The sequence below is a fragment of the Anguilla anguilla genome, chromosome 16, assembly GCF_013347855.1.
Source record: "Anguilla anguilla isolate fAngAng1 chromosome 16, fAngAng1.pri, whole genome shotgun sequence".
NCBI lineage: Eukaryota > Metazoa > Chordata > Actinopteri > Anguilliformes > Anguillidae > Anguilla > Anguilla anguilla.
In genome coordinates, this window is record NC_049216.1 from 23,200,167 (window position 1) to 23,222,927 (window position 22,761).

The 22,761-nt window shown below is 41.5% G+C and overlaps 2 protein-coding genes and 1 long non-coding RNA gene across 8 annotated transcripts in view; 1 reads left to right on the forward strand and 2 right to left on the reverse strand.

The window, feature by feature from the left end:
* Positions 1 to 10,138, reverse strand: part of LOC118215450 (transient receptor potential cation channel subfamily M member 7-like) — a 26,378-nt gene extending 16,240 nt beyond the window's left edge. The window contains exons 1-7 of one of the 5 annotated variants that reach the window (XM_035396271.1): positions 9,833 to 10,138; positions 6,262 to 6,341; positions 4,052 to 4,090; positions 3,062 to 3,260; positions 2,245 to 2,458; positions 736 to 860; positions 26 to 197 (exon numbers count right to left, since the gene is read on the reverse strand). In XM_035396271.1, coding sequence (XP_035252162.1) covers positions 26 to 197; positions 736 to 860; positions 2,245 to 2,458; positions 3,062 to 3,260; positions 4,052 to 4,090; positions 6,262 to 6,341; positions 9,833 to 9,835 — 832 coding nt within the window. In that variant the 5' untranslated portion in view covers positions 9,836 to 10,138. Of the gene's footprint in view, positions 1 to 25; positions 198 to 735; positions 861 to 2,244; positions 2,459 to 3,061; positions 3,261 to 4,051; positions 4,091 to 6,261; positions 6,342 to 6,987; positions 7,175 to 9,832 lie in introns of those variants that run through there. The other 4 variants (XM_035396269.1, XM_035396270.1, XM_035396272.1 and 1 more) reach the window with 4 other exon arrangements.
* LOC118215455 overlaps positions 1 to 22,682 on the forward strand; it is a 26,792-nt gene extending 4,110 nt beyond the window's left edge. Inside the window, exons 2-4 of the long non-coding RNA XR_004762823.1 lie at positions 63 to 222; positions 2,267 to 4,560; positions 22,567 to 22,682. This is a non-coding gene — a long non-coding RNA (uncharacterized LOC118215455). The remainder of the gene's footprint in view (positions 1 to 62; positions 223 to 2,266; positions 4,561 to 22,566) is intronic.
* LOC118215452 (signal peptide peptidase-like 2A) lies at positions 10,873 to 22,400 on the reverse strand. Of its 2 annotated transcripts, XM_035396281.1 has the most exons (16): positions 22,118 to 22,400; positions 21,485 to 21,595; positions 20,958 to 21,140; positions 20,730 to 20,819; positions 19,987 to 20,120; positions 19,329 to 19,507; positions 19,145 to 19,241; positions 18,514 to 18,621; positions 18,063 to 18,144; positions 17,490 to 17,564; positions 16,332 to 16,385; positions 15,714 to 15,813; positions 15,553 to 15,633; positions 13,874 to 14,040; positions 13,468 to 13,501; positions 10,873 to 11,365 (listed from the first exon to the last, which is right to left on the reverse strand). In XM_035396281.1, the coding sequence occupies exons 1-16, from the start codon at positions 22,169 to 22,171 to the stop codon at positions 11,328 to 11,330; spliced, it is 1,587 nt and encodes a 528-aa protein (XP_035252172.1). In that variant the 5' UTR covers positions 22,172 to 22,400; the 3' UTR covers positions 10,873 to 11,327. The 2 variants fall into 2 exon arrangements, with proteins under 2 accessions (XP_035252172.1, XP_035252173.1); XM_035396282.1 differs by lacking the exon at positions 13,468 to 13,501.
* Positions 22,683 to 22,761: the final 79 nt, after the last annotated feature.

A 22,761-nucleotide genomic window follows, 5' to 3' on the forward strand; every position in this document is an offset into this window, starting at 1 on the left:
CAGTGGGGAAGTGGGGGGGGCTTACTGGCATGGATCCTCTGCTGGCTGATGTGTTTCTCCAGGTGGCGGCGGAGTATAGCCTCTGCACCATACTTCCCCACCATCCCATCATCCACCAGGAGGAAGTGAGAGTGCAGACTGTTGAGCACGTTCAGCTTGCTCAAGGGGTTCAGCAGCGTCTGATATGGCGTGACCACCTGAACACAGAGGACCACAAACCAGGTCAGAAACCGAACACATAGGACCACAAACCAGGTCAGAAACCGAACACACAGGACCACAAACCAGGTCAGAAACCGAACACACAGGACCACAAACCAGGTCAGAAACCGAACACACAGGACCACAAACCAGGTCAGAAACTGAACACACATGACCACAAACCAGGTCAGAAACTGAACACACATGACCACAAAGTCCGGAACAGGCAGGCACTCAGCATTGCAAATCCCTTTCATTTAACTTATTACCACTCTTTTTCTTGCTTTCCTTAGGTACTTTGATTTAAATGTCATTACTGTCATTAATCAGCATTGGCAATAAACTGTATATAGAAATATCAATGTGAATTAGGTCAGATCTATAATTCGAATGGCTGAATACAACAATAACTTTAAAATGGCTTTCTCTTGTAATGAAACGCATGCAGACAGAGTGCTGGAATGGACATGTATTTAAGAGAATCTTATCATTCCCTCACTCTGAGGGAGAACAGGGAATAGAAGCGGTCCTCACATCTCTACCGATGAGGTCATTTCTGTTCTCGATCACTCCCCAGGGGGCAATTCCTATGGTGCGGATTTTCCGAACTGATCCAGACGAATGCTCTTTGAGGGCATCGCCGACGTGCTTTGCCACACCTGAATGACAAAAAAAAAAAAAAAAATAGAAATGTTTTATTTAATTTGAACAATCTTAGTGCTATAAAATGTTATATACGATGTGCATGGTTGTGTGTGTGTGTGTGTGTGCGCGCGTGTGCAAAAAACAATGTAAATATCTAGTTTTTATAGGTGCTGAGAAAACAGACAGCACAATTAAACATTAACAAGATGGCCAAACACCATGTTAAGTGTAAAAACACTAAGAGGGAGGAGCACAATAAAATTCAATTATAGGCTGTGTTATAGTCAGAGATGGATTTTTAGTCCAGTTCTAAGCATTTAGTATCTGGTGGTGGGTTTAGATTGATAGAGATTTCTTTTAATGTGGGTTGCAATCATACAGAAAGCACAATTTCTGTGCTGAAACCTAACACAACATTTTGCTGAGTTTTTCCTGAATAAAAATGTACATACCTGCAATAATGCCAAATTACATGTCTCATCCACATAAGTCACAAACCGGCATCCTTAGTAATTCACCACAGGGTGGAGAAAAGTGAGGTGTTCAGTAACAGGTACTTACTGGGCACCTGATGAAATGCTGTAGAAACCGCAACTGACTGACCTGACAAGTTACAATTATCTCTTGCCACAACACCAATGAGAGCACCAGGGATTACAGCTAAATTACAAGGCTAAATTCAGCCAACACCTCACAGATGTAATATAACTAAAGGAGTCTGGACCCGCACGGTTCTTCAGCCCAGGCTGAACAGACCACACCTCACAGACACCACAGAGAGAACTCAGACCCTGTTCCCAATGCCCTGATTCCTGTGGGCAGACTGTGGATTTAGTTAACTCCACAATCATAATTAACTGGAAGACCTGCTGGGATCATAAACCACAGGAGCTTCCCAGGACTGAGATGCACTGTGATGGGCTAATGAGCAGTATGGAATCTAGGACTGTGCACATAAGTGGTGCTAAATCTGCAAATCCTAATACCGTTTGCCACTCTCAAGATCACGCCTCATAATTATGTGTGATGTTCCCTGCAATAGACTACAAATGTCTAAAACAGACATTTTCCTTTATATTAATGCTTCGATTTTCCAAATATGGCTTGTTAGAAACGAATAAATCCTGATTTCTAAATGGGCCTAGACAGAAAGCAGAAGGCCGTGGATGCCAGCACTGCAGTGACTGTACGTCTCATCTAGAGGGAATGAGATTTCTATGGCACCCACCTAAAATTTAGAAATAGTATTTTTGAAAGGGTGCAAGGATCTACTTCAGCTGCATGCAAGTTGCATGTTTGGACCTGCTGATTGTGTGTAATCATAATACTGTTAGTCACGTGACCTCAAACAGTGGCGTAGCATGTGGTTTCATGGCCAGATTTTGGACACGTTCTTGCCTGTGTTCACCCCATCGGTCAGGATCCAGGCCCCCGTGGTGACCGCTGCCTTGACCAGCCCCTTTCCCACCACCTGCTTGAGCCGAGGGTGGAGGTCAAAGTTCTGGACGCCCCCGTGGACGGAGATGACTAACTTTGGAAGCTCCATTTGCCACTCTTTGAGCAGGAGCTGGAGGATGGACTCGGGTTTGGAGTCGTAGGACAGGCGCACATACTGTGACCAAAACACAAGACAGAGAGGTTCAGAGTCCACCACGACCAGTAGCATGTACCTACTGTACCCTGGGTTAAGCACAATGGTTTACCTTGTGCTGTCAATAACTGACTGTATTGAACCAATCAAGACCATGCTCCGCAAAGAAAAGCACTATGATTGGTTCAGATCAGTTGCCAGGAGACATCAGCTTCATCCCATTCTGGAGTTTTTGGAAGACTCAGTCAATGTCATAGTCATTGTCACACTTCATTATTTACCAAAGCTCTACAGTAAGGAAACTTCCCTATAAAAAAAATAATCAAGTGTTTGTTGGAGGTACACTACCTGGTGTTTTCTTAGAATGTCAAAACACTTCTCAGTCATAGTGGTGTTCATTTACACACAGCTAAAACTGAGATTAGATTAGATTAAATCAGGTATGCTTACTAAAGGACAATTATGAGATTATTATACAGTTTCACAGGGCAAGAAAAGAGGTGCTTCAAAAATTGCCATTGGTTATCTGTAAGACCCTGGAAATGTCAGCAGTTCAGGTGAACGGGAAGTAGGATTTTGACCTTGAGTTTGACCCTTTGACCCTCCCCGAATCTGGACTCTGACCTTTGCTCTGTAAGAATGGGATCCACCCTGGAAGTTGAGAATGCCATACGCGTCAGTGGGGCGCTCCTCCGTGTGCTTCTCCACAGACCACTCCTCCAGCTCGGGCATGCCACCCTCACCCATCCTCAGCTCTGAATACTGCATGGCCAGGCTGGCAGTGAAGCCCGCATGCTGCCTCACCAGCCGTCCACAGCAGCACCTGGGACACAGACCGTCCAGAACCGCTTCAGTACACTGCAAAAGTCACGCTGCCATTCCCTCATCAACAAGCCTAGTGACAGGAATTAGATCAACTCTCTGTCCACTACACCACACTCACAATCATTTACCAACACACAATGACCAATGAGTGAAGACTTCACCATACAGAATGCTTGGATTAATGCAAAGCACATTCTTCCTTTCACCAGACATCCAAATTCAGGTTAAAAGTTAGTGAGGAGATAAAGTGAGGCTTCACGAGGCCCAGAACAGTTGTAATGAGCTGCCAACCACTGAGGTGTTTTGCCTCCATAGAAAGTATGACTGGCACAAACCATTGAGTCACTGATTACACACAAGAGCATAAGAATATATAATGATGAAATCAAGGCATTAAACTCATTAATGACCATCCAGTGCAATTACCCTGGCTCATTGTATACACTAATGCTGTTTCACTTGTTGATTTGACTCCAAAAAATAAACACAAAAATAAACAAAAATGTCAGATCATACAAATAATTGGGATAAATCATTTAAGACAAGAAATCCAGAAATGGATACGGACCTTCGGAAACACTGTTCCCCACCCCTGGTCTAGAGAATGTCCAGCACTGTATTAAGCCTAGACTTGAGCATTCTCAGTGTCCCTGCCTCGACTACATGACATAGCAAGTTGTTCCATGCAATAAACAACTTTCTGGTGGCTTTGCCCATTTTGGGGCTCATGACATCTCACCAAACCAAGACAAACGTAATCTAGCCTTCTCAGAAGCTGTCCAGGCTCACCTCACAAGCTGCTGGCAAATCTGACATCCTGGGAGACACCTGGAAAGAAAAATTTAAATCGAGTCATGCCTTTCTGGTAAATCAATAACAGTCTTGGGAATCTGGAAACTTGGGAATTTAATGCAAAGAGGGGATAGTTCTCTCGTGTCCTGCCAAAATTTCACACATCTGAACTGTCATGTGGGTTTTCATTTCAACCCTAATCCCGCTTGAAGACGCTTAGTGTTCAGAGAAATGTGGGCTACGACTAATTTATTTAACCCTACATTGCGCTAATATCAAAGTGACCGACGAACAGTCGGTTTAATAGGTTTAACCTTTTCCCTCCACCAGACACCCGCATCCAATAATAGTGAGTGCATTTTTGTAAGTGCCCAATCATAGCTACCAGTGTCTTGTCTTTGACTACCTGTGAAATCTGATTTGCTGAGATTAATTTTGTAGCTGAAGGCAAACGAATTAATCAACTCGAGTGAACTGAGAAAAGACGCTCACCAGTTCTTTTTACGGTAGGCAAGCACATTTTGTTATTAACTTTCATAGTTTGTGCCGCTGGCTTACTTTTAACGTATAGAGGTTCAACTTGTATTCAGTGCATCTATTTCTACTTTTATTCAAGCTTTATTGACTGTGCTGAAAACACACATTTCGCAAGAAGAATGTGCTCAAGTGTGGTCGCGTCCTAGCTGAACAGTTTTGTTTGACGTGTGATTTTGTGGAATTGTTATCCTATTTGCCGCAGGGGTTCATTGCATGTTTGGCTGGTGCTGGCAAAGATACTTGGTAAATGTACTTACTTAGCTTGTTGCCAGTTAGCTAGCGAACTATTAGCTGGTTAACTAATCAAGCCGAAAAAAGTGCCTGCCGCCAGAGAAAACTCATCCAATTTGTCGAGCCACCTGCGAATCGAGAGCATTATCTGTTTAATGTTGGTAATTAAATGTGATTCGTTTATCAAATTTTAATATGCATAATACTGTCAAAGTAAATCATTAGCATTAAGCATGTATCTGTGATCATAATGGATGTTTTGTGATTCGAATAGAATATAAACCGTCCTGGTAAAAACAACTGACGTTAAAGTTTACTCATTGCCACATTTGGAAAGTTTCCAACTTCGGAGATCCATCTAGTTCCGCTGAATACAGAGAGGGTCAGGGAGAGTTTCCATTTCACTCTATATCGTCAAGCATGGTTTTAATGTTCAGAATTTAAATTCAGAATTTACAAGGACACAAAGGTGTACACCCATTAAACTGAACAAAGCTTTGCTGCGGTGGACATTCATATGTGCAGACCTATATTTAAGTTATTCAGAAGAATATTTGGTTCGCTTTGCGTACGGTCAACTACCCGAATGCAGGTTCTCAAACAAAAGAGCAGTTTTTTTTTTTGACACACATGCATGCGAGCCGCAGCAGTTCGGCGAGGTAGCCGTCACGCACAGGCGAGGTAAGCGGTGTGGACCAGGCGTAATCATTTCCCCTGGTGTTATATTTCCACAGTTTCATAGATGCTTCCAGAAAACTTCAAACAGGCTAAATTCCGTGCTCCAAAATATAGCCTACATGTAGCGGGTAAACTACTGATCATTGTTCAAAAGATTGCCCTGGGTAGCCTATGAGATCTTTTCAAGACTATTGATGAATTTATGGAGCAGAATGACACTTGTACACGACCTTGCACTGCTGGGGTGCGTACCAGTGCCAGGCTTTTTCTAGGCTTTTATTTATTTAGTTGTTTAAGATAATTCATTTAGTTTTTTTTAGAAACTCTTCACTTGCTTTGTGGTTAGATACTGATAGAAATTACTGGCTAATTAATTTACAAGAACACCGATTTCACTGGAAAATAATTGCTGAAAGGAAAAATTCCTCCAGTGAGAGAGAGTGTACTGTGTGCGCTCTTGTCTGATCAAAGAATAACCGGAGAGTAAACCCGTGAGCAAAGGATAACTAAACGGAAATGGCTGTGTTTTTATCAGCAAGATAGGGAGTAGGGTTTTTCAGTCCTGTAAGAAAGCACAGAGACATTTCTTGTGAACTACCTCTCCACAAGCAGTACTGACCGACCTAACTCTGAAACTCAAATTATAGGCCTAAACATTCGCGAACATTATTACACTTTCCCCTCTTCTGGATTTCTCCTGTGTCAGTGCTTCCCTGTGTCTTTTCCAGGGCAGTTCTTCCTTGCGTGGCACAAACACTTACCTGTGAGGATCTTTTGAGATTGGAAGTATGTACACACATTCCCTCTTGGTGAAAGTGCTTTCTATCCAGGATTTCTGGGACTGGAAAAGAAGGGAAATGCTATAAATATGCACACTTATATATTTTATTACATTGGAAAAACTTAACAAGAAAATGTTTGTCCAAGTTTACATAAGCTTTAAGTTCAAGAAAATCACACACACACACACACACACAGACACACTAAAATATACTTAAGAAATCAATAACAGCCCACAATATCCCTTGAACTTTATTACATTTACAAGCTTACTGTAACCCAGCAAGTGGGGTTTTAACTCAAAGAATTTTGTAATTAAAATCTCAAACCCCAATGCCTTTGTGCTCTTAGGCTAAATCTTATATGGGGGTTAAAGCTGCAGGAAAATCATTTGGATTTAAAACCTGCATTCCACAGTCTTACACTGTCCAGAGAACCTGTATTACACATGATTGCCGTACCCTTCATACAGTAAAACTACTACATCAAAGCAGGCTAATGAACCTGCCAGCACAGATTACTGTTACGGTAATCTGTATTGCAAATTAGCACATGAATCCATCTCTCCTCAGCTGCCACTAGACATACCTGTAAAGAACAAATAAAAAAAGAGAATATTTTTTACAGCCGTATACATTGAGTCATGTAGTGCTGCTTCAATCAAAGCTACTAAAACCTAAAGTAAAAGGTAAATGTTCAGCGTGTACCTCGAGCTCCTCCTCCTCGTCCTTATGTGATAAGGAAGCGTACAGGAACATAGCAGGAGATGTTCAGGCATCTCCTTTACTGTCCAAACCGCTCACCCTCAGTTTATATTGTTCATTTCTACTCAACTCAATTGCTTAAGGCTCAAAGTCTACACAGGAATGGAAATTTAAAATAAACATTTTTCAGTTAAAAAATTAACAACTGGTCCGGAAGCTGTAGTTGCACTGGTGGTTAATCTGTATCGGATCAGATGGACAACAAGAGAGAGAACAAGAAAGAGGTACAGATAATGCAATACTATGAGAGAAAGGGATGAATTTAAAGTGGCTTAATCACTAAAGTAGCTGTGAACTAACAGATGAAATTGAGAGGTTTGATAAATATTTCTTTGTGACAGTGAAATAAGAAGACGGGTACAGTAATATAATAATAATACCGCTGAGATTGAGTGACAGTATAGGCACACTACAGTCAGTATTCGGCCAAACTTCAACACCCTTTGCCCTGAATTGTGTGTGTCGTATTTAACCAACACAAAACTGTAGGCTTGGGCTTGGCCGTCTCTGAAATAAACAAACAAGACCAGGTCAAAACCTAGTATATGGCTGGACCTGACACACTTCATCCGGCCGACCAATGGTGTAACTTCATCACTCAGTCACTCAGTCGCAGACATTCGCGTTTGTAGGGCTGGCCCCGCTGTTGCGGTCCAGCCAAAAACATTGTTTAACCCTTAAAGTGTGAGATCACAAATATGTGACTAGAATGTCCTTAAATGAACATTGCAATGCTGATGTAACGCTGATGGTAATGAAGTTATAGAGCACTGACTTGAAATTTGGAAAAAATATTGAAAAAATATCCCCCCCATCTGCCTAAATTCATGACTCGAAGGTAAGCACATTGCGGCTAGATTGAATCTGAAGTCTGGACTCTCAGACAGTGAAATCCAGCTTATTCCTCCTCATCATTGAGAGTGGAAAGCACAAGAGCGGTGAGCACGTCACGTCTGCCCGTCCGTCGCCTTCTGAATTCATAATTTACTTGTTGCTATGACAACAGCGAGGCACTCCAGAGCCTTATAAGGTTGGTCTCTGGAAAAAATGCAAACCTAGAGGAAAAAGCTGTTTGGACAAATGGCACCAATAAATCATGCTGGAAAGAGCCATATACCAAAAAATGTGTAAGAATGACTATAACCAGACCAGTTCTGCAGTTCCGCAGGGGTGTGCTCAACAGTCTGGATTCCATTTCATCTTTCAGTACAAATGCCCTGTATAAGGGCGTCAGTAGCTTCATCCTGCAGAAGGTTGCTGGGTGGACTGTGGAGCCAAAAGGTAGAAATGTCTGGCAGGAAGTGATTTGCAGGAGTGTGTGCTCATTTGCACACCTGTACCTGAAAATACTGCATTTATTCATTCAGCTGCTCTCATTTCAAAGCATCACATTGCACACTTGTGAAACTAGCGTGCTGTTGCCTCTGGCCTCCTTGAGGGCCAACAGCAGGAATAAGCTGATGCATGTGAGAGTCTTAAAAATGACGAGTTGCTAATGGTGACGGCACACACTTGCACACTGCAAACCACAAGACATGACAGACCAGACTTAAAATAACTGGTTGGACTCCTTATGAAAAAGTGGTGGAACCCCTGCTGCGAATTAAATTACAGCAAAGTGCCCACCCAAAGATGCATTTATTCTGAATTCTTCGACGTGGACACATCAACACAAGCCACTGAGATAATTTATCTTCAACACGAATGGCTTCAAAATCTTGTGATCTAGCCAAACAAAGAGTTTCTGTCATTTTGCCATTTTATATGAGCCTATGTACTGTGTCATTTTTTATCTTTCCAGACCTCATGGCAGTACACATATGTACATCTGAATTAAAACAGCACTTTCACCGAGATTTTAAAGAACTCATTGCCAGTCACTCAGTGTGATATGCTATAGCCTACGGTACCACAATCTTTGTAATTCAGCAGCTCAGTTCAAACTTAATAACCAAACGCGCTGTCTGAAAGGCGATCGCGAGCGGGTTGCGAGTCGGACCACACATGCCAATACACTGCCTGCGAAACAAGATCACCATGAGTAATGCTTATTTTATATTGTGCTTGCACGTCGACTTTGTGTCCAAGTGTAAGGTAGATATTTTTATTTTTTAACGAATGGCTAACCACTTCCCCAAATTATTGCAGCACTGTCTCGACAACTGCACGCCGTTCTGCTGCACGCGGCGAGCACATATTCTGTGCATTTGATAAGAGCATTGAGAGCATATTTGACAGCTTGAAACTAAGACGCAATAATTGGAAGTGAGTAAATCCACACCGAACTATAGGCTAAAAAACTAACTACCACAAAAGGGACACAGTATTTAACCCATGCTAGACCTTCACCACACAAACATAAAGAATGAACACGACTCTTCACATAAACAGCGCAAACCCAATTTTTCAGATTGAACCCATTGTAATTATGTCGAATAAGAATGTTCACTCATCATCGTACATTTGTGCTTTTAACCTACAACAAATATTTTTTCACCAGAAAGCTAGGTAGCCATCCCGTAGAACGCATCAGCTAAGTGTCATTTTTAAAAATTAAAATTAATTACAATCTAAGGCAATGAGGAACGCCAGTAGACCTGGATCATTGGAAGGCACTCTTGTATTTCATTGCTGTGGCAGCTCTCAATCAGTTCTCATCTGTTTACCGGCTCCAGACAAATTGATTTGGCTGACTGCACTGGATAACGACTATAGCTACCTTACATTAGCCTAACCTTAGCCGTGACCAGTTCCCGACGAACTGATGCCACTATTGCGCCGTCCTTACCATTCTTTTCACCGGTCAGACTCTGGGAGAGCTGTTCCGTGGCTTTTAGCCATCTATCAGCGGTGCTATCGGTTAGCCTTGGAGAGAAAGCCCGGTTAACTTTGAGGTGATCTGCCTCCACTCCAGCGGAAAGTACCCTTTTCATAATTGTGCAACTCCGAACTGATGCTGCGAGTCAGTCCAGACAACACCTGCTGGAAACCGCAGGTTGTCACATGGGTCGGGTGGAGCTTTCGAGATGGTGATCCAGTGGGAAGACAAATTATGGATTAGTACAAGAAATAACTGAGGAAGGAGGCTCATAATGGACTTTTAGCCGCTTTGTACACGCAGAAAACGGACAGGCAGGATTCGGGCTAACTGGCGTGCGCGTTGTGTTCAACTATAACGAATTTTGCGTTATATTTTGTATTTATACCATTCATTTTGTTAATTTAATCAAACTGTTAAAAAAAATTTTAAAGAAGAATGTACACCAAAACGCTCCACCAGTAGACTATTTTCCATTGGCTTAATTGGTAATTCGCGTAAAAGTTGCCAACTGGCTCAATTAATATACATTTATTGCTTAACTTGTAGTTTTGACGAACATTGTGAATAGTCTATGCTTTCTAATAATTGTGTCACAATTTAAGAGTATTTCCTGAAAGCAGATCTTAGTTTGTCTGGACACAAAACTGTGCATGTAAATACTAGGCTACCACTTACTACTACTTCTGCATAATACTTTGCGATTGTATTGTAACTTGTAACTTTTTATTTGTTTTGTATATTCTTACATGGTAGGTTTCACTTTGGGAATCCCATTTGTACAGTTTGTACAGTACCTTTGGAAGCAGAACTGCATGTCACTGGGCAGTAATAAGCTTATTTTCCAGGAATATCTACTTCACAGATTAATTAAAACAAAGGACACTGTGTTTGAAAGAACTCCGTGTTTCTGGTGGTTGTTCAAATGTGAAGTGCAGGCCATTGATCATAGAAGTGCATATTGTATGAAATGATATTAAATCCAGGTAAATAAAGCCCAAACAACCAAATACTGTCAGTAAAAATGTTTTAATTATAACAGTCAGTGAGATTCCAAATTAATAAAACAAAAACATTCAAAAACAGTTACAGTTTCCCTTCCAGAATAACCATTCATATCGGAAAACAAAGCTTCATCAGCTTGTCAGTCATAGACAACAAACAAGAACATGCACGCATACGCACACACACACATACTACTACACAAGCACTAACCAGTCTTTCCATAATTATATATCTCAATAGGCAGCAAATTATATTCCAGATGAATATATTTCTCAGTATAATCATAAAGCAGTTGAAATTGAAAAGCTTAAACTGAAATAAAAATCTCTAGATAGGAAACCTTTTAATGTGTTATTGTCATCTGTTAAGACCAACATTTCCTTTGTGGAAAATGTTTAATTAAGGTAAAAAAAAAAGACATTCATCCAGGAGTTATGTTCTGGATCACTTGTAAACTTCATCACCTGCTTTGTATTGGCTCGTACTCCTGTCCTTCATCTGAGAGAGAGATATGGGGGGTGGAGAGTAAGGAGAGAGAAAGTAGAAAAGCAGAGGGATGAGAAATGGAAAGACAATCACTCGACAAGATCAGAAACATCCACAAATCAACACAGAATTCCGCAAACCAAAAATATCTGCTGGTCTACTTCAAATCTTGCCAGGGTGTATCCAGAATTCCCACATTCCCAGGGCCCTGACAAGCCATTACACATGGAAGAAAACACCTGGCTACTCAGAGCAATCTAAAGTTTAACACATTTAGCAGTCCACAGTAATATTAATGACACCCCCACCTCTCTGCAATTTTAGAATGAGTAAGAGACACACAGTGAGCATGCCATCGGACATCATGACAGGGGTTTGGTCTAAAAATGGAAACTGTCAGACGTAAGCTACATGATAGGATTTTGGTTAACAAATGAAAACACAACACAATGTTTGAAGCAGAACAAACCCCAACACGTTTCCAACACAGCACAGTTCCCGCACACGACCAGCACCTCAACACTGCCACTGCAAGTTGCATGACATGCTGGTTTATGGTGATGTGACATTATTTGAGCGAGGTCACCAAGTTACAAAGTGGATGAAAAAAGCAACATTTTCAGATGAAGGCGAAATCAAAGGTGTTGTCAGAAAAATTGGATAGCAACAAAAAAAGATTAATTTCCGCTCCGCTGTGATTTGATTAACTTCCTTTCACCATGTAATTGGATTAATTTATAGACCCTGTGCAAAGTAATCACATTTAAAAATAGATATTATACATAAGGAACCGTTGAAAACAAATGTCATGCTATTAAGCCTGTTTAATTGAGCATAGATTTGAAATTGGGATGCGTAGGCGGAAAGCAACAGTTATTTTACTGCCAACTATGAGTATTTGGTACCGGTCATTTTGAGACCATGTTACGCAGTGACCTGGAGATTTACATTTTAAACGATTAGCAGTGTATCTGTGTTGTGGGCTGCCAGTCAGAGGGTAACTGAAGTGAATGTCCTTACAAAACGGATACACGAGCTAAAATGTACAGAATCTATAGAAATGGCACACTTTACACAAACAGCAACTTTGTGTTACTTTCCTGTTTAAAAATATTGGAAAATGTAAGCATGCATCTTTAACAAATGGCTTAGTGAACACTTAAAAAGCAGGAAAATAATGATTGCAGTCTTTAAATTCTGTGTAATTTTCCAGACGGAAGCATCGTTCATTGAATTCAGTTTCCTGTATTTAAGTACTTCTGCTGATGGTGATGCATCTCCATCTGTCTTTAAGACTGTGCATAGCCTTGTAATTATGATTACATGAAACGGCACAAAAGACATTTTGGGTGTGATGATGACATCCAGTGGTGCGTTGGCAAAACTACAGCACTGAGCAACATGCTCCCCTTTGGAGTGAATGCATACTGCAGTTTCTTAGTATTTTATTAATAAAGCACTGGGTCTCTGAGCCACATCCTAACCATGCCATTGGTTAGGAGTTCCACAGAGTGATGCACAATTGGCCATCGTATTGTCTAGGGAGGGAAGGTTTCTATCAGCAATAGTACCCTGAGAGAGGATGTTGCCATTATGGAACAGGTATACAGTTACCAAAATTTAAATTGAGCAAAAAATAAAAATGTGGAAGAAAGTTGTTTAAATAAAGAATGGTCATTTAAATGTTAAATTAAAATGATTTTTTTGTGCAGTTTGGGGAAATGCTGCCGTTGTTATGAGTGAAAGATGCTGAGGGGATGTGAGTCAGGCAGGAAGTGAGGGAAATGCAGGGGACAGGCAGGGACAGGGAATGGTCGCTTTAGCCCAGGGGCAGGCAACCCTGGTCCTGGAGAGAGGTCCTGGAGTCCTGGAGTTTTTGTTCCAGCTGAGCTCGACCTGAAGAGTTTCATGGATTATTAGGAGTCTGAGCCTGAATATTCAGTCTAAATAGTGATCCATCACATGATCACCTGGGTTCATTAAAACTGATAATTAATAAAATCATGTAATTATGCGTTTTGAAGGGGCAAGAGCCAGGAACATCTCTGGCACCCCAAGACCAGGGTTGCTTCCCCTGTTTTATCCCCATCTCCACCAATGAGGCAAAAGCATACCCTGTAACAGTGGGTCCCTCGAAGAGTCCAACACCTGGAGGAAGTTAAGTTAAATCATCACTGATCGACAGACTGTCCTGTTCTGATGCTAACCTGTAGAACTTCATTACGAATTCAAACTTGACTTCTGAAAAATCTGAAAATATTAGCCGCTACAATTAAAATGTGACTTGCATGCAAACAGTGCATTTGTTGTCTTCCTTCACAATCACAGTTTTTAAGAAAACAAAAAAATGAACACCTTAATTTATTTGTTAAAAGACGTTTTGTGAATCCAGCCCCTTTGTGCTTTCATGAAAGGATTTGGGTGAAGTGCCAACAGTGCATTGAGACTGCTAGAGCTGAGAGATCGTGCTGAATGTTCAGACATGATTTCAGACGTGCCTAGTGCCTCCCCCGCTCTTACCTCATACCCGATCCTGGTTCCGGTCCAGAAGGGTTTGAGCTGGTGCTTGTGACAGGCAACGGCGGTGCAGGTGAGCAGGGTGAATGGTACCAGGTACAGAAGGGCGGGCTGAGCCATTCCGCTCAGGATCATGATGATGAAGGTGCAGATCAGTCCTGAGAGGTAGCCTGGGGACAGGAGAGTGACAGCCGGAGCAGTCAGACAGGACCCCCAGCTGCTCCTCCCATTCACAGTAAAGAAACGTACACTCCAGAACTGTATCAGAACTGGTCCATAACACACCAGGGGTCTGTACTACATGATCAGTTCCACGGACTCATACAAGTTAGTGAGGTCCATAATGTTTGCGATAAACATTTTTTTCTTGATTTGGTTTTGTACTCCACAATTTAAAACTTGTAATCAAACAATTCACATGTGGTTAAAGTGCAGATTCTCAGCTTTTATTTAAGGGTATTTTTTTTTATACAATTTGGTTTCACCATGTAGAAATTACAACCCTTTTTTTTATACATACCCCTCCCATTTCAGGGCACCATAATGTTTGGGACAAATGGGTTCCCAGGTGCTTCTGATTAGTCAGGTGTGTTCCGTTTCTTAATTCATGCAGGTATAAGACAGTTTTCAGTATCTAGTCATGGTTCCAGGCTTTTGATTGCCTTTGGTCTGTTATTGTTGTTTTTGAACAAGAGGAACAGAGTTCTGCCAGTGAAAGACAAGGAAGCCATTATGAGGCATAAGAAAAAACATTAAGAGCCATTAGCTTACCAAAATCAACTGTTTGGAACATAATTAAGAAGAAAGAGAGCACTGGTGAGCTTAATAATTGATAATGACCTGGTAGGCCAACAAAGACCTCTACAGTTAATGACCTACTGTAAGAATTCTCACCATAATGAAGATAAATGCAGATGCGGATTTTTGTCTGGCTATTATCCCACACAAATGAGTTGCAAAGCGATATAATCAATGTAAATATACCTAAATAAATTAAATCAATCTACTCACACTTGAGAGATTCCTGTGGCCCTGTCCTCCTGTCTTCCTACTTGTCTATACTTGTCTCCGTCCATTTCTTTGTGCAAGTGTTTGAACCACAGCTTGTACTGTAGGTTCAGCTTGCTGACCTGACTGTTTTCAATAGCTTACCGAGTACCCTACTGACAACTTTGACTGTCTTGAGAAATGGTGCTTGTAAGGTATAGCCTAGTTCTTGATTCGGTTCAACTTTGGAAATGATCTCTACAGAAGCCACAGTCACAGGAATTTTTTTTTAAAGCCGAAATGCCATGGTAACATCAGGAAAACTGGGCAGATGGGAGTGATGCTTTAAATACAACATCAGCAAGATCTTTAACTGAGCCTCTCTTATTTTCCAACCTCAGTGTGTTACAGAAAGAGATTAACTATTAACAGCCAGCTGCAGCAGAGGTAGGTACACCTACCTGAGACTGCATTTCTTCAGTCAGTGGAAGCTTTGCTGGTCAGAATAATGACTCTATCGTACGTATAATAAGTGCTGCAATTTCCACATGTGAATTGTCTGATTACAAATCTGGAATTGTGGAGTACAGAGCCTAATCAAGAAAAACAAGTCTTTGTCCCAAACATTATGGAGCTGACCATGTTGGATGTGCTTCTTTGAGCCTGTGCGTTTATTTATTTCCTGTGTACTGTACCTATGGTGCAGGAAATGAAGTAGATCTTCTTTGTGCTGTTAGTCCATACATCAAACCTGTGACAGTAGGCCACCACCAAACCTGCATGGAAACATGATCATGTTCGTTAGTTCAGAGACAGTGGCCAGTGTGATGGCCCAGAGTAATCGTACTACACTCACCTGGCACAATCAGGTCCCCAAAGCCCAGGATGGAAAATTGAATCCCACAGGCATCCTGTTTCCAGGATGAAAATCTGGGGACCTTCATGACCATGGGAAGCTAGAAAACATTACACAGTTCCCACATTACACTATCACCACCTTACGCAGTCCCTGCATTGCACTATGACCACTTTCCACAGTGCATTACACCGTCACAATATCACACTATTACTACACAGTCCTCACTTTACACTTTTGCAATATTGCATTGTCCCCACATTACTCTGTGACCGTAATACACTGTTGTCATATTTTAGCATCATTCATTTCGATTTCGGGGGTGTCAAACTTGAGGGCCACAGTGTCTGTGTCATTCAGTGATTCATTTAAGTCATTGATTGGCTAAACGGTACACATGCTACATAGTTCTCAAGGCTTTAATTGGCTGCTGAAGAATCACAAATACTGTGGCCCTCTAGGACAGTAGTTTGACACCACTGCTTTTTAAGAGCTGTCAGATTTAGATCAGAAATTCGACTAGTCATTGAATAGGAAAAATAAACACATTTTCAAATTCTGATGAACATTCGGGAAACAACTACAACTTCATACAAATCTGTTCTTGAAATATTTTACCTTTTCATCCGAACCGGTGCCAACTGCCACCTGAACCATGATACTCTGTCCATTCTGTGGAAGGCAACATCCTGCAGAATTAATATGAATTCCATGGCTATATGGTATTAATATTCAGAATTTTCATTTCCTGGGTAGACTTTATTAAAGGGCCGGTTCACAGAAAATGAAATGAAGGTATATTTCCACTTAGCCAGTGTAGTATCTATTCATCCAGATAGTTTTGCATAAATATGACAAGGTTTCTAGTTATTTGTTGCAGCTTGCTCTGAAAAATCAGACTTTGAAGGTCCGTCTTCGTGTGGCCTCAAAGCACAAAGCAAAGATTTACACCTTTTGTAGTTTCAAGAGACCAACTTGTTAGCAACTTACTTTATTAAAGCACATAACATCATTGAAATTCATGGCTGAGATATTAACAGGTGTAATTTCTATGACATAAATTACACATGTTAATATTTCAACCATGAATTTCAAAGCTGTTGTGTACTTTAATAAAGTAATTTGTTAAGTTGTTATATTGAAACTACAATTAACGGTTGTATTCCATCACATCATGTCACCACCGCTCAAGTTTCATACTATTCCCCCTGCACTAGAATTTGCACATATAGCCTACATGGTTGGTGTACTAAGTAGCGGTTTTATGACATTGTGCAGAAATTAAGGTCTGTGGATGTTCATGTGTAACCGTGGGATTACATTTGGAAAGAGACGTTACTGTTGAAAATGTACGTGTTTGGAGCTTTGAAGACGCATGAAGATTGAAAGTCCGTTTTATCAGCTTGAGCTGCAGCGAATATTTAGTCAATTAGACCCATTTCAGTGAAACTATCTGGCTGAACAGATACTAGCCCTGGATAAGTGGAAACATACCACAATTTCATTTTTGGGTGAACTACCCCTTTAAATCTTTATTATAGGAATTGCTAAGGTATATTAGGTTTATTTCTAATCTGAGTTCCCTCAGTATAATTTTATTATTAAATATAAAGATATACATGTTATTTATAGTCCCGGATATGAGAACCACTTTGGACCTCCATAAAGATGACTGCGGTCAGGTTCTCCCTTCAGAGTAAATAGAAGTCAGTCTGGAAAATTTGAAAAACCCTTGGAATGAAAGTGGACCATGTGTGAATGCTGAGGCAGACTCACCTTGGTGAATAAAGGGGTGATGAAAACAAAGAAGACATCGTACACGAGCAGGAGGCTCAGCAGGATGACGCAGATCTGAGAGGCGGATAGAGAGACAAGGGTCAGAGGTCATCCTGTGTGTCCATACCCCAGTTTCGGGCATTGCAGAATCTGCCACTAGAAGTTACACGGTCACTTGGGAAGACCTTGCCCAGATCAGCAGGGAGCAGCCTGAAGTGGGCCCACAGTGTCAGTGTCAGGGCAGAGGGATTACAGAACACAGTTTGTCACCTAAAGGTTGTAGGTTCAATTCCTAGTGTGGAAAGGGCCCAGTCCTCATGTCTATGCCATGTCTAACTGAAATATGCACGCCTTAATTTTGCTATTGTTTTTTTTTTATTATCAGATTGCAAATGTTTTGTAAATATGCAGTAATATACAGCAATTTGTATTACTAGCCCAAATTATACATCTGTTGTTTTCATGACAGGGTGCCAGCTAAATTGCCTGAAAGCAAAAAAAAAAAAATCATCTGTAAATAATGTCCTTTAAGTATCCCTTTGACCACACCCACAAAAACCTGTGGGGGTTTACCTTGAAGTTGGAGACAGTGATGGTCTTCATGAAGTTTATACAAAATGCCATACCGAGCAGATCTTGCAGAACCCAGATCCATCTGGAGCAAAAGGTGCAGTAAGCAATGATAAGAGGAAGATTAAAGGAGGAAGTGTAACTACGTTACGTAACAGCTGAGGTCTTGAACTGTTGTGTGGAACTCATTTTAATACATCTAGAATTCCAGATAAGTCAAAATTACACAGAAATTTGAGAATGAGCCACAGCAGTACACACATTGTAAGGGGCCACTTTAAAATACCAGTCTTTCAAAATTCTAACAATGCAGTTCAAACAGAAAGCTGTATTTTCTTGAAACCAGCCATGTTTCTAAAAAAAAAAAAAAAACTAAAAAAAAAACCACCCCTGTCCATTCCTGTACGCATGCTTCAGCGAGCAGGTCTGAAACAGAAAGCAGGTCCGTCTGTACCTGTCCTCGTTCCGGTACACGCCCCAGACCACAGCCACGGAAATGCAGACAGCAGCCAAAACCACAGCCCTCACAATCCCGGATGCACGTTCACCTAGACAGGGGATGCTGGGAAATAGAGGCAAACACTAGCTCAGGCCACAGGAGACCAACAGGAAGGCCAGTTTTTTACTCCTCACAGATCAGACAGACAAACAGGAAGGGCAGATTATGGGCACTCCTGCATTGTCTGTGGATTCTGACCCTTATGGCAAGATTCAACAATAATCTAAAATGGGCTCACTCTCAAGATTTTAAACAAATGTGACCTAAATTTATTTGTATTTAAACTAAGCTTGCAAACTGCAAGCTACAGTCAGCACTGGCATGCCCATGAAGCCAAACTGGATCATAAGGTATGCAGGTAAAAAAATTTTTTTAATTTTAAATCTTTAATTTTGAGCTTTTCTGGGCTTTCTTGTAGCAGCAAACACAAACATTTCCCTAACAGATTCAACCACTGACAGTCAGAGTCTAAGAAACTTTTTTTAGTTTGAGTGAAATTTATCTGAATAATTTTCCCGGTGTAGTGGTTTGCTCCCAATTCTCATCCAGATATGTTGTCTACAGTGAAAACTGGAGCCCCACATACCTGCTGTTTGTGCACCCCAGTTTCTCCAACAGTGCATTCAGACAGCTGTACAAAGCCAACGCAGAGGCCAGGCAGAACACCACGATGATCACATAGACTGCAAAAAAAACCACAGAGGCAGGGCTTGGCAATGTGTTTTCCGGCTAATAAAAGAGACGATTGGTCACGATCGCCCAATGCTCACCCAGCCATTTGTAGAAGAAAAACATCAGAACCAGCATGGCGCTCATGAACACCACGAAGATGACGACTTTGACAGGGGAGGAAACGGCGAGGTCTCCGCCATGAGCCCTGGCCTCCCGGCTGCCCTCCCCACCTTCCCCCATAGCAGGGGGGAGAGCAGAAGAAGTGCACAGAGCATCCCTGGGGTAGACAAGCACATCGACCTTGGTCAGCGCGACTCTTCTTTTTTAAAATGCACAGCATAACCTTTAGTAATTCAATCTGTCTGAAAATACCTCTAATACATCTACGGAGGCACACCCTGTCCAACATGCTAATAATTTTTGGCAACTGACTTGCATTTAAAAGAGTCTGGAGTAGGCTCCAGGTGTTCAACAGCAGAGGAGGAACCGAAACCACTCACTTGTGATGAGACAGAGGAGAATTTGTGACCCTGACTGTGGGTGGAGCTTCCACTGTCAGTCACTCGTATGAACAAATCAAATGGCCTGGCTCATCACAGATCCATGGGATAGCACAGGATAGCCCCAGCGTTCATCTGGGGCTCACAAAGCCTCAGTTTCCCATCACTCTTGATTATAAAACTCTTTTTTGATTCATAAATGTTTGCTTTAGGGTGCAGTGCCTAGTGAGTTTGAGGTGGGCGTGGCCCATTTCACCTTTCAGCTGTGCCACTCCAGTAGCCTCCCATAGCAACAGTGAAGACACCAACTGCTAACATGACCAGGATACTGACGTCAAACCGGGGTGCAGAGGGAGCATACAGCTTCACCGACATTCCTTCCGGAAACATCTGATGGGACAGCAATGACAATCCACTGAATAATGAAGTTAACCATTTTAAATATAAAAAACAGACATCTCTGAATCCATTTTTTAAACTTGGTATTAATTCCCACTTTCTCCAAATTATAAACGTCCAGTTGTATTCTAAGGCCAGTCTTATTGCTGAAAATTGCTCTATCTGTTTGGTAGAGGGCAGATTATCCCATGTGCATGCTGGTAGCCTGGCTGCATTTACTTTCTACGGACAAATATGCTTTTTATGCACAGCCGGCCCAGACAGGCTACTGGAGCACCGTCAACAAGGAGATTGCCAGTGCACAATGTGATTCAGCCAATACTGTGGAAAAACCATCCCTCCCTGGTCATAACTATTACTGGCTGTCTGCAAAGTCCAATAGTCCTTTCATTAATACCATCCTTAATAGGCACTGACATGACCAAGGATTCAATCCCAGACAATGGGGTGCAGCCAGTGACTTAGTAAGAGGAGGCAGCCAGCAGCTCCATAAAACTCTCATATTGGAAATCTTTCAGACGGCACACCGTTCACGCCCGTGCTGTCGTCTGTGTTCTCGCTTGGGAGGATTTTTGTGCGCGTGTGCTTCAGAAGCGTCACCTCTAGTGCATCCTCAGTGTCTCTGTATCTCATGAGGGCCAAAGGAATCTTAACTTCCCTGTGATCCGTATCATTGGAAGAGGGGGTGACCTGAAAAACAGGAAATTAATTATACACCCCCATACTGGAGCACAGTAAACAATACGTGCAGCAGAAATGCGAGAACTCATACAGCACAATTGATTACGTTAGCATCAAATGCAAACTGTATGCATGAATAACACAGACCAGGGGCGTTTTGCTTGCGATGAGAATGGTAGTTGCTCCAAGGTCCTGGGCCATCACTGCTTTTTGGACAAATTCGCATCCCCCTCTCATCACTACCACCGCCTTCCCCTTCAGCACAACAGGACCCGGCCCCGAAATATTGCAGAGGGTCGAGGAGGTCAAGTTCACTAATGGATACTCCACCTGCATAGGACGGATGGACAAACAGAAACTTCAGCAAAAGACTGACTCTCTGAAAGTCTTTGGAGGTCCCCACCACAAGTCTAGGCTAAAAACTACATTGTTGTATATCCAGCCTCTTACTGGTAACATCTGGGTGAGAATTTGAGGTATTGTGTTTGGTCATGGTATCATATCATTTTGTTGCAGTTCAAAATTAAACACTCACAGAATGACCTAAATGAAGTAACATAGTCCAGTTAAGTTCTCTGATAAAATAAAATAGTATCAATAAAAAAATCAATTGAATGCCCTCCAACAGCTTGGCAGATTGAACAACCTTTTAGTTTAACACTGAATTAACTTACAGCATCCCCGAGAGACTTTGACAGATTTGTCCATGATGAACTGTAAGTGATACAATACTCTTTGTGTGAGAGTCCACTGGAGATGTACAGGAATCCTTGTTCAGATTGCACCTGAAAGGCATTGAATTTCAGTGAATAACCTTGTAACATGTACAAGATCACTGTTAAATTTTAAAACAAATTTACTGTTGCTAATGTTACTGCTTTTGTGCAGTAACAGCGCCACAAAAAATAGATCAGCAATGATTTCTTAACTGCTTTTTAAAAATGACATCTTTTTGGCCACTAGTAAATTTCTGGCTACGTATGTATGGGAAACCACCTAACATTAGCTATTTTGTTAAGGAAGTGTTGTTGGCTATATCAAATGTATCCGCTGTAAAGTTGTACGTTACACTTATTTAAAGTAGGGCTACACTGTACAGAACAAATAGTGTTAGATCAGTGATTTAACTACTTGTGGAAGGCGCATTGCTTAGTGAACTTGGCTAACAATCGCTCGCTGTTGATAGCGCCTCCAAAGAGTCTTTGAAATTGAAACGATTATTGGTGGTAGCTATAGCTCTTGTAGCTCCAGTAATTCGGTCGTATATAACTTTTTTAGGCTAGCTATCGTAACGTTCACCAACTTACCTGAGACATGTAAATGTAGCATAGAAGTAAAACAGGCGTCATTAACCGGACCATGTTCGTACATTCAGCTTGCAATCTAACGTTTGATGTGTGAAAAACACTATGTTGACACAGTAGACTAACTTATCAGTAATGTAATCCAGCTACTGAATCAAGGTTTCAATTTTGCCCTGTTCACCGTTGGCTAGCGTTAGCTTCATGGTGATACACGAGAGAGCAGCACACTCTAGCTTCATACTTGTAGTTTGCTTGCGCACTGTTTCATTTCCTCTTCCGTTTGCCAATGTGTAACACTAACAGTCAGTGTCAGCAGGGAAGCTGTCGGATGATCAATCTTTTAGTTCAACTGCACTTACAGTGTGTACGTCGCGGGTTTATCAGAATTATATTGTTTTTAGATGCTTCATTAACCGTTTTGCTAACAGGGATGTCATGTGCTCTCGTTTTAGAAATAAAATTGCCTATAGAAGTGTCCAAACTGAAAGTGAACATTAACTCTCCACGCGTACTTGAAGGAAATTCCCCGAGAATTTCCCCGAGGTGCACTGAAACGCCAGCGGTGGAAAACCAGGTAAAACTTATACCCCTTTTAGACAGAAACGTCACCATTGTCACATAGCTCATCAAACAGATCAATCTCAAGT